Source organism: Cariama cristata, unplaced genomic scaffold, assembly GCF_000690535.1.
Source record: "Cariama cristata isolate BGI_N322 unplaced genomic scaffold, ASM69053v1 scaffold27674, whole genome shotgun sequence".
NCBI lineage: Eukaryota > Metazoa > Chordata > Aves > Cariamiformes > Cariamidae > Cariama > Cariama cristata.
The window spans coordinates 75-16,474 of NW_009613910.1; the positions used below are offsets into that span (position 1 = coordinate 75).

Genomic DNA, 16,400 nt, shown 5'->3' on the forward strand with positions numbered 1-16,400 from the left:
GGGATGTGCCCGTACCCCGCGCACTCGCTCCGAGAATTCTGTTTATTTTTATCACAGTCGTGGAGGAGGAGGGAAAAAAAAAAAACCAACCCAAAAAACCCACTCCACTTAGCAATAAATGAATTAATCAGGAAACTTCGTGCTCCGTCTGCGGACAGTCTGCAAGAAGAAACTCATCAGACACATCTTGATTTGAAATTATGTGCTCTGCTCGGCTCCCGGCTAATTAGCCCTGCTGATAGCAAGCCTGGGAGGAGGGCAGATAACGGCCGGTGCCCCTCCCCCAAAAAAAAGTCCTCAGCAGCGGCTGAAACTCATGCTGTGGGAGCAGCCCGTGGTTCTTCACAAATGCCGGGACTTCGGGCGGCCGCTGCGTCTCGTAATAAACCGTGCCGTGGATCTCCATGTACTTGTTGAGAATGGCCAGGAACTTCTCCTTGCCCTGGGGAGGAAGGCAGAGGTGTGAACTGCACCAGAAGATGCAGCTGACACCCACCCCCCCCAGTTATGGAGGGAGATTTAATTCTCAAACTGCTGTCCCTGAGCACCTGTGATGCTTCAGGCAAATCCACAGCAGTGCAAAACCTGCCCCCTGCACTCCGCATCCCTTGGACACACGTCCTGGACCATCCCAGGCTCCCAGCAAGCCCAGATGGCTGTGGGATCCAGCACCCTGAGCATCGGCACCTCGAGCTCCTGCCTTCCCTGCCGTCTCCGCAGGCACTCTGGAGCTGCTGAATTAAAAGTTTCAGGGGATTCAGAGGGAAGTTTGCAAAGAGCAGAGCTTGTTAATGGTCCCTTATTCACATAACAGTCCCCAGGATTTTCTCACTTATGTTTAATCCTGTTTCACTACCTGGAAAATTAAGGGGGTCGACAGTTTTCTTCTTTTGGAGGCTTTCCTCCTTTTGCTCTCCAAAGCAGCCTTACGTTTTAACAATTAACTCTACTGCAGATTTTTTTTGCTTGGAAAAACCACAAAGGGACCATCCTTTGGACACTGCATTTTCAGCTTGTTCCAGTGCTGCAATTGGCCCCAAAAGAGCAGAAACCAGGAGGGAATAAGGAGGTATAAATGGGGAATTTGAGAAAACTCCGTATGTTGCCTTAAAGCCTCTCTGAGCGCTGTATTTCTACCCTCAGCCACATATCCCTGGACTTCTCCAAGGCTAAAACCAGGTGCTTTTGGTGGGATGAGGCTGCAGGGTGAAATCCTGCACTAACACCCAAATCAGCACCGGGTTGATATCAATTCCCTACCGCAAAGGGCTTGGGGAAATGGGAGTGAAACACAGCTTATAGCCCCTGGGTAGCACCTGGCATCACCGAGCATCATCAGGGGGGAGCGATCCCCCCGCATCGTGCCGGGGCTGGCATGGGAGAGCCCCTCCACCGCTGCGTCTGAGCACCGTGAGCTGCTTCGGACCCATGGAAGTTGAGCAGCAGCCTGATCAAAACGGCTTTTCTCAGCTTATTAAAACTTCAGCTCCTGTAGCAAGCCAGAGGCGAGACGTTCGGAGGGATAGGAAATGAGAAATAACGGGAAGGCAGGTTTAATGAAATGTTTCTAAATGTCAAAAAGATCCTGCTCTGGAGATGGCACTTGTAAATTAGCACCTGGCTCCAGGAACCAGCTCAAAATAAGGAAAAGCTCCTCTTCTCCCTTATTTTATTACATGGGGTGGCACAAGACACAAAGCAATGCCCAGGCAGCCTGGCCTCAAGAAACAGCCATCAGTAAAAACCAGCCCCAGCCCCTTCACCCGGTAATAAATTACCCCAAATATGCAGCTTTGGGGAAACTGATGTTGTTTGTGAATTCTGGCTAAAAGCAGCAAACGTTCGTAGTGTGAAGTGTGGAGGGAAATGTCCGTTCTGAGGTTTTAACTCTCTTTAGTGCCTTCCCAAATTAACCTAACTAAGCTCAAAAGAAACTTCTGGATAAGAAAGGGCAGGGGAATGGTAGAAAAAGAAGACAAGATGTTACAATTCCCCTAAAATGAAATTTAGTGGGTTTCAGTAGGTTTTTTTAAGGATGCTGGGGGGATTTGGTCTCAGACCCGAGAGGTTAATGGAAAAGCCACAAACACCAGTGAACAGGAGCTGGTGTGGCTCATCCTGGCCCACCGCAGGCATCCCTGTGAGGGCAGAGCTGCTAATCCGGAAAGGTGGGGATGGGGAGGAGATGCAGCCCCCGGCTACATCAACCCACACCGATCCCAGCATCTTGGGAGGATCGAGCCCACGACACAGCAAAGTCAACTCCAGCAAAACCTTTTCTCACGCGAGAAGATGTGCGGAGGCAAAGCCCAGCAGCAGCTGGTGTGGTACAGTACCTGCAACTGGAACAGCCCCAGGTGGTGCACAAAGGGAGAAAAAAATAGAAATAAATCAAGAGACAGTGAGAATTAGCTCCTTTTTTTTAAGCCCTGGAAGGAAAAGCATCTGGCTAGCTCTGGGTAAGACAGGAGAGAGTACACAAGTCCCCTGGCAGCTATAGGAGATGCAGGGGGGATGTTTGGGGGGGGTTGGGGGTGTTACCCCCATACAGCTGCCCACCTCTCTCCCCCAGGCGTTACAGGCAGGGGTGGGCAGGGGAGCAGCCCAACCCCCTTTCACAGGGTACCTGAAAGCAGAGACAAACCATCCCTGTCAACACAGAGGAAATCACCTAACGGCAATCATTGCAATTAATTACGTAAAATCATTGATATGAAATCCTCAGTCTAAGCAGCCTGTTGGGAGGAAGCATCGCCTGGAGCAAAGACCAGGGGACGGGGTCTCACCAGCCTGTTTGCTTGGAGGTGCTGGACGTATCACATCACTGCAGCAGCCTCGGCTTCCCCTCTACGAACAGGACAAGGATGCTTCTCTACAAAACACACCCAGATCTGTGCCTCAAAAGCTCAGGGTAAGAGCCAGAGGTTGCTGCTACCTCACAGCTCTGCCTACGACTGCCCTTGCCCACTGGGATGCTCGCGGCTGCACCCAGGACACCCACCTTCCAGATGCTGGCCTCCTTCCCGTACACCACCGCCATGCTGCTCACTTTGTTGGACTTGATGAATTGCCTCTCCGTCTTGTTGAGTTCCTCCGACACGAAGCCCATGAAGGAGTTGTCGGGGGTGTGAGCTGTGGACATCGAGGGGAGAAGACACGTGGCTGGACAGATGTTTTCTGGGACCTCCTCAGGGTTGAGGATGCAGCCCCAGTGCAGCACGGGGGCTGAGATGAGCCCAGCTCCAGAGCCTTGGTGGAGCTTGGAGGAAAAATGGCATGAATCCCCATCCAAGCAGCTCATAAAATACAGGCTTTGGAACTCGCTCGAGTGACTCTTTAAAAAGTAAGGCATTTTTAAGGCCGCCAAATGGGCTTTAACAAGCCAGGAAAAAGCAGCATTTGAGTCACTCAGCACCCAATGGGTCACCAGGCTCCTTTCAGACAAGCACATCTCCGTTCCGTACCACAGACAAATCCGAATCACAAAGCTGCCTCTCACCTTCAGAACCCCAGCTGAAATAAAACCAGGCTTTCCAAGCAAAGCCACCCCGTATTTCCCCTCCCGGGAGCTGGAAGCTCCTGGCTGTGCCCTGTGCTTGGCCCTGACTCTGCTGGACCCAGCAACCCATCGCCGAGGAAGGAGCCAGGTCTCACTCCCTGGATCATTTCTATAGCCCAAGAGATGGCCAAGCAGATTCGGGAGCTCCTTGCAGGCAGGGGGAAGGAGGAGCAGAGCCAGGGAGGACAGCACTGCCTGTTCATCACCTCCTAAAGGAGATGAGACCTTCTTCTGCGGCGCCTGCGAGCCCCCAAAACCACCCCGCCGTGTCCCCGTCCCCCACTTACGGAACATGGTCATGAACTGGGTGGGCTGTAGGTTCCAGTAGCCCCAGTTGGTGCGGTAGCCACGCAGCGTGGCATACTCCTCGTGGTTGTACGCCGGCTCCGTCCCAAAGGTATCGATGACCCGGACGCGGCACCTGGGAGAGGAGACAGGACCTGAGGACCTCGGTTTGAGAAAGTCCCACTGCCAGGGCCATCTGGTGTCCCCAGGCAGCTCGTCCCTTGTCTGACCCCTGAGCAGAGGGTGCAGGAACATCCCAAGCAGCCCTTCCCAACCCACTGCTCCCTCCTGTAAAGAGCGATTTCCCCTTGCAGGGCTTTCATCTCCCCGACAGTTGCGAGAATGATGTATCTCCTGGAGACTTGTTAATGCTTTTTCCAATATCCTGGGAATGCTGAGGCAGGCATTACCAGCACAGGACTGAGGAGAGAAGGGGAGCATCAAGCAAGGGAAGAGCAAAACAAGCTGAATGCGAGAGCAAATGCATTTATAATAAAAGCAATAACACCGCTTGTCATTTTTCTCTCTAATAAAATTGTGTAGGACAGTGGAAGAGATGGGAGAAAACATAATAAATAGCAGAACTATCAGCACTAAATTAAATCGCATATTTTCCTGGCTGGTGATGTGCCAGGGGATGATGACATTTGTCTTTATGCCAAAGGAGCCAGGGATGGGGCTTCTCGCAAACACAAAAGGCCCCCGCTTCCCTCTGTGGCGGGGCCCTGTCTGCAGGCACGGTACTTGGAAGCACACACACACCCCAGGCACATGCAGGGTTGGGGGTTTTTCCCCAATTCAGTCTCTTCTAACGAGGTTTTATCTTAAACACGTGAGGCTCTCGAGCGAGTGGACCATCGCGTTCCCTGGTGGCGGGGGACACAGCAAGGTACCACCTCGCAGAGCCAGGCAAAAAAATCAAAGGTGCAATCGAAGGGTCCGACTCCTTGGACATGGGGGCTGTCCTTCGAGGTCATTAGCGTTAGTCTTTGGTTGTTAATTAACGAAATGGAGAGTAAGAGAAAGGAGTGACTTTGCTTACCTGTATTTCTTAAAGGAGAGCCCCATGTGCTGCTTCATCTGTTGGAGACCGTGGTAATCGGTGTAAATCAGGTCGAAAGGCAAAGGACTGGTCAAGGGGCAGTTTCCCCGTCCTGGAGGCACCCCTAAGTGACTGGGGAGAAGCAGGAGCGATCAGCCCCCCAGCACCACAAACACCCATTTCCCCGCCAGGCATTTCACAGGGGCCGTCCACCAGCTCCCGAGTTGATGGAGGGGAAGGCAGATGGTTCTCCTCCTCCAGTCTTTATTTCCTGAGCCAAAAACCTGAGGTTTTGGGGAGCCCCGGTCCCTTCCCATCTTTGCACGTGCTCCACATGGACAATGAGGCTTTTGCACGGCATTCCCACCCCGGGCTCACCAGCATCTCATTCGACACACACACACACTCCCCTGGACCTCTCTCGTCGAAGACACCGGATTTCGTTCGCTTTCATTGCCATCACATCAGTGACAGACTTGTAAAACCACGTCTCCCCTCCTCCCTGCCTGCAAGGCTCCCAGTTTAGCCTAAATCTCCCTGTTCCCACCCCCACACCCCTCCCAGCACACACCAGGCACCATTTCTCGTACTCCAGTCTTTACAGGTACGCACCCAGAACACCCTCCGCTTCCCCTTGACTCTGGTGGCACTGCCTGTCCTTGGATGTTGTGCACATTTCATTAACGTTTCTCACTTTTTGTGCCATTTATGAAATAGTTCAATAAAGCCGGGGCAGCCGGACCCTGGGTCTCACTCAGTGGGTTTTCAGCCAGTTCCTTAACAGCAGCTGTACTCAGCCCCTCTTCCCTCCTCCAGCAGATAAAATACATCATGAAAATCCAGATAAACTAGATCGACTGCAATCTCTTTATCAAGATCATCAGTTACCTGGCTGCCAGGGTGATACGTGATTAATCTGGCATGATACAAGGCTGGTAAACCTGCGGCATGTCTCCTTCCATTTTCAATTACCTCTGTGAACTGATGAATCCCTCTCTCCAAAGCTGTTCCACTAAGTGTACCACTGATGTCAGCCTGACAGCCCATCTGCTTGTCTGGACCACATTTCCTCCTTCTCAGGGAAACAAAGAAAAAACCAACCTGTGACACCTTCCATCTTCAGCAGGTTTCTCAAAAATCCTTGTTACATATACTTGTGATTTCTGAGTGCCAGTTTGCTCAGAAATACAAATGATCCACCCCTCCGTTTCAACACTTTTGTATTTTTTTCCTCCTGAAGACAGTAATTCCTCATCCTCACCCTCACAACCCCACTCACACCCAAAGAGCAACAGCAACATCCTCATGGACAACCAAAACGTTGAGCTGATTTGGTCTGCCCAGGCTCTGCCCCGCTCCCACCACGCAATCGCCCCGTTTCGTTCTCAGTTCTTCTAACAGGGCTGAGGAATTTCTGGTTTATTTTGCAAGTCTGAGCTCAGACAGTGTGAAATCTCACCCTTAGCTCCTGCCTGCCAAGATATCTGTCTTTGTTTTCTTCCGGGCTTTTCACTTACTCCTAGCACCTATTTGGAGATGGGAATTTATCCCAGCCATCTCTTTACTTAGGAATAAAAGCTGCAGCCAGGTTTTACATTGCCAGGCTTTGAAGCTTTCCCTCTATATGACCTCTCTTACTGGTTCTCCTAATTTCTCTGCATTTCCCTTTCTGAACCTGAGAATCCTCTTTCCAGCCCTACCTGGGGTTTATCTATTGCTCAGCTGAAGCTCAGATGGACCAAGGGTCCATCCTCTGAGGAGCACTTCCATAAGGTCCTCACCCCTTGCCCAGACCTACAACTACACACACCATTTCATCCCCTGGCTGCTTGCAGAGGACATCGATGGCTCTGCCACTCGGAAAACAGCCAAGTGATGCAGTTATCACAAGCATTTTGCTCTCCAATCTCTCACCACTCTTCACCAACAACATCAGAAGGGGACGTACGTAGCCAGTAAAACTGGCCGGCTGTTATAGATATGATAAAGGGTTCTTGGTCTGCTCCTGGCCATACCTCCCTCTTCTTCTTCTGCTATGGCTTGCAAGCCTTTGAGGGCTGGGCATCAAGATCTTTCTTCCAGCCCCATCCCTGAGACCAGCGAAGGGTCATCCCAAAATCCTGACCATGACCGTGACTCCAAAGAGCAAGTAAACGTGGAATCACATTGCTCGCCAAAGCCAGGAAAAAACCCAGAATTTCCATTTAAGGCAAAGAGCTGCGTTTGCAGCTGCTTCATTGCTCTTGTCACAAGGAATATAAGCATCAGTTCAGGGCAGCTCGGCCGGGTCAGCCGCAGGGGAAAGAGGTTGCAGTTTTATCAGTTTTATGCACAATTTTACACGACACGGCTGATTGGGAAGATGGCAGGAATAGAAAGGCGCTCACCTCCAACAGCCACCTCAGCACGATAAATAGGGCAACAAGGAGACCCACCCCTCCCAAGGAGGCTGAAGGGGAAGGCAAAATTTTAAGTCAGTAAAAAACCCCAGGATTTTATAGAGATGCAATACTAAAGATCACATTTACTCACATACATGCTGCTTTTTCCTCAGTCATCAACCAAATGGCCTCGCTGATTTACACCGACCTGGCGCTGCGGTGGAGCAACTCAGCTGATCCATAAACCTTGTATTTAACTAAAAATCCTCAAACCATAACACTTTTCTTGCAGCATACCCCATCCTCTAGCTGGTACACATCATGCAAGCTGCTGCATTACAAAATCATCCGTAATTTTAAAAAGCCCTAACCAAGCTTGACAAGGGGATGCGGGAGACACCAATTAGTGTATCTCATACCGAAGCCTCCAAAAAACTTTCCACCTGTTATGCAGAGCACATCTGGCTCCCCCGGCTCCCCCTCGTCACCGCGATCTGCCACACGTCCCCTCTCCGGGTGCTCAGGACTTGCCACGTCCATTTATAATCCCAGCACCAAGGCTGCGAGGCAGGAAGAGATCTAAAAGCAGAGCTGGTGTCTTTGAAGCAGAGCATCTCTCTCATTTACCCCCCTTGTCCTTCCTAAGCACTTTATAACCACCGATTTTAATATTCCAATCATGCAAATCCAGGCTGCACCTCCGAGGTGGGGCGGGGGGGTTGGGGGTTTATTTCCATTCCTTCTTATTTAAACCTTCTTTATTCAAGCTTTCATCATTTGCCAGTTAAGTCAACTAATTTTCTACTAAACCCAATTTCACTCATGGTTGGAGTGAAATTTCCCCGATTTTTCCTTGTGCCATGTACTATTAATGGCGCTTGAAATTACGCAAATAAAATTGATGAGCGCAAATACCGCCTTCTCAGCCAGCGCAGCCAAGAGATTTGTTTTTGAAAACCACTTGATCCCAGCTCCTGGAGAAACCTCCTCTCCCAGACTAGCCAAGGATGGCGACCAGCTCATGCCCAGGCTCAGCACCACCACAGCCCTGGCAGGTGACCCGCTGGCTTATCCCATCCCGACATCCAGGATGAGTGCATTGGCGTAGCCCTCACTCCTCTTTGGGAGAGAGCAGCCGAAGCGGCTTCAATCCAAGCAGATGCAAGCGCTGAGCTCGCCTCTCCACCAGCTGCCTCCACCAGCTGTGCCTACTCCAGAATAAATCCACAGCAGTTTCTTGTCCTGCTATTTTCCCCTTAGAGGTACTTCAATCAACCAGGGGACGCGTTCCCTTCCCGAGTGCGGTGCAGGCTCTCTGAAATCAGATGACTGCGGGGTTATCTTTACATCCCGTTGACCTATTTTCAAATTAACCCGACGTTTCCTTCCACGTTATCGCTCCTGGGGCTGAAAAGTCCAGCGCTAAATGGATCATGTGGGTATCTGCTGGCAGGCTGGGCCAATATCCTATATTATATTTAATTGCATCTTCCCTGCCTGCGTCTGCTATCATCAGCAAGGCGGACTGCAGCAGGGGAAACGGAGGAGGGCTTCTGTCCTTTCTGCTCCCTCGCCTTCTCCCTGTCTCCAAGAGCCCAGCAAGCACAGGACCGTTATCCGGGGGATGAAAGGTGCTGGAGCAGAGCCCGAGCGGCTCCCGGGGGTCTGTGCCAAGCCCATCACAAGGAATTTAAAGTGCAAATCGGAGCCCACGAGATGAACGCCCCACTGCCTGGCCTCTGCTCCCAGCTCTTCCTCCTGCTAGAAGGGACACGATGACCTCAAAAGCAAGGTTTTTCAAGCAATTACAATATGCTTTTTAAGCCACCTGCGATGGTTTTACTTTTGCAACACACACCCGATTGTTTCTCTGGCCCATCGTCGATCCCGTGTGACACAGCCTGGGGGGTGAGGTTCAACAAAACCCTGTTTTCCCATCGTGGCAGAACACAGCACTTGCTGGAAACCTTTGCAGCATATCCTCAGAAGACAGCTAATGCCAAGATTTTGCTGCTTGCAACTCCAGCGGGTCCGGACAGGACTCAGCTGGGAGTTCCCCAGGCTGGCCTGCAAAAATAAGCCATGAGGAGTGAAGACTGCTGGATCCTTTGCATCTTGTAAGGAGATTGAAAGCCTCCTGAAATGAGGAGTCAACAGTCCTGCCGAGCTGGAGGCTGGGTTTGACCCAGGAGCTCCTGGCTGGACCATCTCTGGGTGTGCTGAAACCTCCGTCCTCCCCAATTTTGCCAGCCCAGAGGGGTTCCGGGCCCCCACAGAGATGATCAACCCACCCCGCACACCAGGTGTAACCTCCTCTTGCCTATCTAAATTACCCAGCAATTAATAAGGTTATGATAACCTTTATGTGACAAAGCAGAGATTTCTGCAATGGCAAAGAAGCCAGTGAGCGAGTCGTCATTTGACTGCAAAATAAACATATTTCACGAAGGAACGCAATTTAACAGCTCGGTAATTCCTGCTAATTTATGCACCTTCCTCTCCTACAAAATGAAGCCCTCAAAGGTGGAAGAAATCCCTCTCTGCCACTCCTTACCACGGCAGGGCAGCTCATCCCCACTCCTCACGTAGCTGCTGCCAGCAAAGCTCCGAGCCGCCTCCTTGGAGGTGCTGGGAAGCTGCTGTAATTAAAGGGAGCAGCTTTTGCACTCTCGTTTTGATGTACCTGGCTTTTAATTGCAGAGCTACACGGCGGTAACTCTGCAAGCAGCTGTACCCGGCTGAAGAAGGGAGGAGGAGCAGGGGAGGTGATGGGATCCAACGTCCTCGGGCGAGAGCCATCCTCCTGGCCAGGCAGATTCAGACCCTGGAGATGCACAGGATGGTGCCAGAGCAAACAGCTCTTTCTGGTCAGAAATCCAGTAAATAATGAAGAAACTTCCCAGGAAAGGGAAATAAATACTTGGGCTCCTCCAGGAGGCAGCAGAAGCTGAGCACTCACGTGCTCGTGGCACCTGGGCAGACCCCCGGCCAGACCCTCGGACGGGCAGGCTGTCCCTTGCTCTCCCACCTGCTCCAGCAGCTCAAAACGAAGGGACAGTTTAGCCAAATCTTCACGGGTACCACTACAGCAAAGCCCATTTCTACCCACCAATGTCCCGGAGCCCTGCCTAACCCATCACCTAAGATATGTCTGCTGGAAACATCTCCCCATTAAACCATGGACTGGGGAATCCAATAAAGCTCAGAGACACAGTGGAGCGTGCAGCATCCGTGTAACCTCTTGGTTCAGTCTTCACCATCTCTGTCTTTGCAAGGGTTTGCAGCAGTCGAGCACCCACAATTGGGAACATCATCATCTTCAGCTCCCACCGAGACCTGTACCCAAACATCCAGCCTTTCTGAAGCCCACAACATCCCATACACAACCATGTCCCACCACAAACACCAAAGCCTGGCCAGAAAAAGAGCAACTCAGCAGCCCTGACAGCTTACAGAAACGCTCGTTCTCAAGCAATGGGAACAGCTGATGCTACCTTAAAGGCTGAGGTTTCCTCCCCACCAGTACGGAGCTGATGAATCCCACAGCCACTCCATGCAGATCCTTCAGGACCGCACACAACTGGTCACTTCTGGCTGTTTCCACAAGCAGTTCCTGGCTCGCCCACACAACGGCAGGACTGTATTTGCCAGCTGCCGAGGGAAGGTGAAGCCTGGAGCCTGGGCATCGCGCAGGTTTTCATGTGAACAGACACAAGACAGAAAGATGGCTTTTATCTGCCAGAAAATAATTAGAAATGCCTTCGTCTGGACATCGTGTTTGTATTTGAACGGCCCTTTTTGGAGTCCAAATACACCTCGGTGACTCTGGAAAGTGCAGGAAAATAGCCGCTATGGTTATGTGCCAGGCAACGAGAGGAGAGAGGTGGCAGCGGGAGCTGAGCCTTGTCCCACCGCGGTGCCGGCCCCACCACAGCCTGTCGCCATCACCCCGGCACGCGGAGGGTGGCTCGTCACCCAAACCACACACTGGCCACAGCTACCTGCTTGGCAGGGAAAGGGCTGCCAGCGAGGGATACAAGCACATGCTTAAAATTAAGTGCCTTGCCAGGGCTGGTATTAGGACTCCAGAACTTGACACCAGAGCAATTAAGCTCCGAGAACACTTTGTAAAGCCCTGACCCCACGAGGCATCAAATCCTGTTTTCTTCGACTTTCTGTCCTGCCTTATGAGCAGTTAATTTCAAGGGGACCATTGCAAAAAGCACCTTTCAGCATCGCCCAGATCACTACTCCCCATGGCTCCAGCAGCTCACAGCACCGCACCCCCGTCTCCCCCAGCCTCTCCCTTAGCTCCACAAAAGCAGCTGGAGATGCCAACATGACCATTCCCATGACCTAAGGACAGGGGTAGGACCTGGAGGTCCCAGCAGCGCCTGTTGTGCCCCTTCTCCTGGGAGGAAAGGCTGAGCGCATCCCTCCCCACCTGCCCCTAGGACAGGGATGCTCCGGAGGAAGAGGCTCAGCTTATCGCGGCTTCTGCACCAGCGCAGCCATCGCTCCAAAGCGCTCCTTGTAATTTTCCAACATCTACTCATAAGCTGCCTCATTAAGAACCCAACTCAGGTCTTCCAGGCACTTCCCACTCCTCCCCTACCAAGCAACACACACACACACACACACCCCAGCCTTGATTCTCACATCCCTGAAAGCACATTTTGGTTACCAAAGCTGCACAAAGGGTCTTCAGCAAGAATAAAGTGTGTTTGCATTCAGATTTGGGATGTTTCTTCCCTGCCTGCTTCCAGACAGGGTTCAAAATGCTGCCGGCTCCCTCCGCTGCCCCTACCCCTCCAGCACAGACCTCGGATGGAAAACGGCTCCCAACTCCCAGCTCAACACTTTGCTTTCCTCCCAGGGACCTGCACGTACCCAGGGATGCTCCGCACCAGCCACCAGATAACCCCATGTTTCACCCCTTGCCTCTCAAGACGCATCAGAAGCAGCTCACAAATTCACTGGGAAATGCAAGAGAGGACAAACATCTGCACTTAGTTCAACTACAGGAGAAAAACCAGCCTCTGGTAGGACACAGCAGCGGAATTCACAGGTCTTTAAGGTCTATAGTGGGCAAAAGATAAGCTAGATAAGCTAGCCCTGGAAAACCATGGCTGAGCTCAGCGGTTTCAGTCTCAGACCTCACCGGGGCACTTGGACAGTGCCTAGCCGAGCCGTGGAGCAAGGCTGCAGATCCCCAGAGCTCCTTGGCTTCGCTCCAGGTTAGCACTGGTCCCCCAAACCGGGGGAAGAGCCATTTAACACCCCTGCTATTCACCGCTTGGCATCTGCCGCTCTCCCCACCAGAGGTGCCCAGCACACACAGTCATGCTCCCAACCTTTTTTTCACCCCCATCCCTCCATCACCAGTTTTTTGGACCACGGACTTACTTTTCCTCCTCATTTTGCCTGATCTCCAGCATTTCAGACCCAATCCTGACCACCGCCTCCAGGCACTGCTGCATTGCAATCAATATAGATGCTAATAATGAACAACTCTCAAATAACTACTGGCTCAAGTGTACACAGGCAAACCTTCCAGGGATCCCTTGCCAATTATCAATATGCGTAGAAAAATCAGCTCAGAAATTTGAAGAGACAAAAAACAAACCAGGAGAGAGGTTATTCCATGCTGAATAATTTATGGGTACAAGCCTCTGCTCCACGAAGGCCGCGCTGGGCAGGAGCAGCTACAGCTCCAAGCCATGAAAGGAGCAGGGGGTGCCAAAGAAACACAAACAAGAAGTGGACTCAACCTTTCACGTTGCTGGAGCAAAATATCCTCAAACCCACCCCAGCACTGGTGCCTGCCCTGCCACAAGCTCTGCAAGAGACACCCAGGATGGGAGAGGACAAATTTAGCCCTGGTCTACAGCGGAGCAAAGCTTTGCTGCTTCAGGAGGTTGCACGCAAGCAGGAGGGATAAGAAATCAGAGGACTTGGGCTGACCCTTCCGTGGCGACACGGCTTTAGCTTTGCTTCATCCCTGCAGCCCAGCTCCAGCCCCTAGCACATCCCTCAGCTCTCTGGGTACCAACCCCTGCCCAAAGCTGTGGCTACGCGAACGTCCCCTCCAGGCTTTAACGAAGAACCCAAGATTAACTATTAGCGCAACTCGATTAATTACCTGTGTTCTGCTAAGCCTCCCGCTTGCTCGCGATCGGGTGAAGGCTTATCTCAGCACTCCTTGGAGCCGCCGCTAATGCCGTACCAGCCTGATAGCAGGGACGCTGCTGAGAGATTTGCAAGCACCGAGCAGGATTGCTGGCTCTGCTCAGTCCTCCCCTTGGGGGGGGACCTCTGCTCCCCCTACGACACCCACATTAACCCATCGCCTGATGGGCTGCAGGAGGGTCCCCGCGAACACTGGGCTCGGCTTCCAAAGGGACAGAGGGGACCTGGCTACAGCCCCAGGTCCTGCCTCCTCTTGCCCCAGCCCCATCAATGTAGAGATGGGCCCATGATGTGGGTGTCCAGCATTTAAAATGTCATCAAAGCCAGGCACAGGACACACGCTCGGGGAGGTGGGGACGGTTTCTATCACTGGGAGAGAGAGAAGTGCGAGATGTGCGGCCCCAGCCCGGTTTGCCCGCTCCCCATCACAGCTACAAAGGGGAAACGACGGAGCTGCCATTCCCAGGCATCCCAGGGGACACGTCTAAATCCACGTCAGAAGAGGAGGTCTCATGACTGCCAAGCAATGTTGACGCTCTTGTGCTTCTGAGAAAGGCAAAATACCACAGGCAGCAACGCAGCTCTCTCCAGAGTCACTGGCAAAGGGAGACGGATGCTGCAATCCCCCCCGTAAGACTCAGCCAGCTCCTTCCCCCCGTCAAATGACCACCATGAGGCTCTTCATTAAAAAACACAAATAAGAACCACACAACAACACAACCCTCCCACCCATTAACTTCTTTCATCCTTAAGTACACAAATATTATTTAGCACGTCAATTTAGCTCAGCACGCCACGCAGAGATTGCCGTGATCCATGCCCGCCTCTTTGAGAAGCTGCTGCCTTTTGCATTAGGACCAAGATTTATTTTTTTTTTACTTAATTAGTCGGGAACTAATTCCGTTCATTAATTCTGAATGCCGCAGGGGCTGGGTTGGGGTTTTTTGTTGTTTGTTTTGTTTGTGTGGTTTTTTTTTTCCAGGCTTGTTGGGGTTTTTTCACTCCCTTTTCAGCATGGCTCATTACGCGGCCGATGCTGGGCTTAGCATCGCCCAAAACCTGCCCAGTCCCCGAGGCAGCTTCAGGCTTTTCTCAATTTATAACCCATCCTAATTTGCATTTTCCCTGGCACTTGCCCTCCACTCGAGATGTCTCACAGGAGGCAAGCAAACCTTGTGAGGTTACAGGAGGCAGCAGTGTCAGCCCAGTAATAACAGAACTGCATCAGCAGAGAGGACCGCGGCACAGTTATCTTCTCCCTCTTACGTTTTCCGTCTAATAACGGTCCCTTTTGGAGACAGGGTGCTGTCTGGAGACACTTGTAGGGTGGCCCGGCGTAGCTGTTTGCACGCTTTCACCCCACATCGCCCCATATCCCACGGCACAAAAAGCCCATCCCGCCGTGGGAAGTGCCCCAGCAGCAGCAAATTCCCCCGCAGGTCCCCAGGCCACCACCAACACCTCCTGAGGGGGACTCCTTGGTGGCTGCCACCCCCCTGCAAGGGATGCAGGTTCTTTTTGGCAGCCGCCCCAGCTGCCTGCCTTGCGGCGGAGCAGGAAGGGAGGGAAAGAAGGAAGGAAGGAAAGAAGGAAGGAAGGAAGGAGAGCACAGTCGATGCTCAAACAACGCTGGCAAAGCCGTGGGGATTGAGCGTGGCCATGCACGGTGGGAAGAGCCAGCGAGATGCAGGACACCTGCATCCTGCAGCCACAGACGGCATCCCTGGGGAATTGGGAGGTAAAAGGGAGCCTTTCCCATACCCAGCTCTAGGCAGGTGTGAGGGGACACGGGCGATGCTGTGTGCTGACACAGCAGGGGACTAACGCTGCTCAGATCCAGTACTGGGACCAAAGGGCAAAGCCCTGCCCCAGACATCTCCACATCAGCCCCATGCAAAGCCCTGCTGTAAAGCCTTACTTTGTACCAGGCCTTCCCACTTGCCTGGGATGCAGAAGGGATGGGATCAATCCTAGCCATGATGCTGGTGGTCTGCACCCACCCAACACTTGCATCAGTAGAGCACCAGCGCAGCCCGAGATGCAGATGGGGGAAAAGCCACCCCCAAGACTTTGCAGACTTTGAGCTTTCATGCAAGACCTCAATGCAACCCACACATGCGGTGTTGGGGGGGCAGACTCTCTCGGGGGGAGACTGCACACCCATAGCACCGTAGCACCCACCTCTGTAGGTCCTTCAGGGAGACTGTGACCCTCAGGCTGTGTCCCAGGAGGAAGAGGGCAGCCAGGATATCAGCCCACTGCACCATCTCGCCCAGCGGGCCCCCCTTCAGCACCCGCGGACTGAAAACATCCCCCGACTCCTCCGTCAGGAAGCCGATATGGATCAAGATCTGGAGAGACAAGGAGAGGGATCAGTGCTGGGATGGATGATGCTGGGGGAAAGGGACAATTTGGGTTTTTCAGCCCAAAATGACTTATGGTCCCCAATTTCCTCCACCTCTTTCTGCATGCTGTAATTACTCAGGGAAATCAGTTGGGTGTAAAGACAAGTGACCTATGTCCAATTAGCAAAGACCCAACAGTCAAAGTTCACCAGCTCACATCAACTGGTGTTCTGTATCTTGGGACCAGGTTCACCTTCCCGATGTACATCACAGTCCATCCCATGGACCGGAGCCGGATCTCCCGGCACGCAGGGACGAAAGGGCACCACCAAAAACACGAATGGGAGGGCCAGCAACATCGGCACCTCCGCAGAGGAGATGTGACAGACTCCCTGCCCGCTGCCGATGGCTGTCTGCCGGCTGGACACTGCCTCCCACCCGCCAGGACCTGTCTCCAAACTTCACCCCACTGTTCAGCAACATCAGTCCTGCGACATCCCAAATGCGTGCAGAGTCACACCCGCGGACCACAGACCGACCCTGCAGACCCACGTGTTTCCATAAATGAATTTTCCTCCCAGCTCGCTCACATCCCAGCT

General features: G+C 52.6%; 1 protein-coding gene across 1 annotated transcript; it reads right to left on the reverse strand.

The window, feature by feature from the left end:
- Positions 1 to 247: 247 nt before the first annotated feature.
- Positions 248 to 15,807, reverse strand: LOC104160951 (alpha-1,6-mannosylglycoprotein 6-beta-N-acetylglucosaminyltransferase B-like; the record flags this gene model as incomplete). Its single annotated transcript, XM_009699214.1, has 5 exons — positions 248 to 442; positions 3,002 to 3,132; positions 3,847 to 3,980; positions 4,887 to 5,018; positions 15,638 to 15,807. Coding segments are annotated over 5 exons (762 nt in total), but the record flags the coding sequence as incomplete, so codon positions are not given.
- Positions 15,808 to 16,400: the final 593 nt, after the last annotated feature.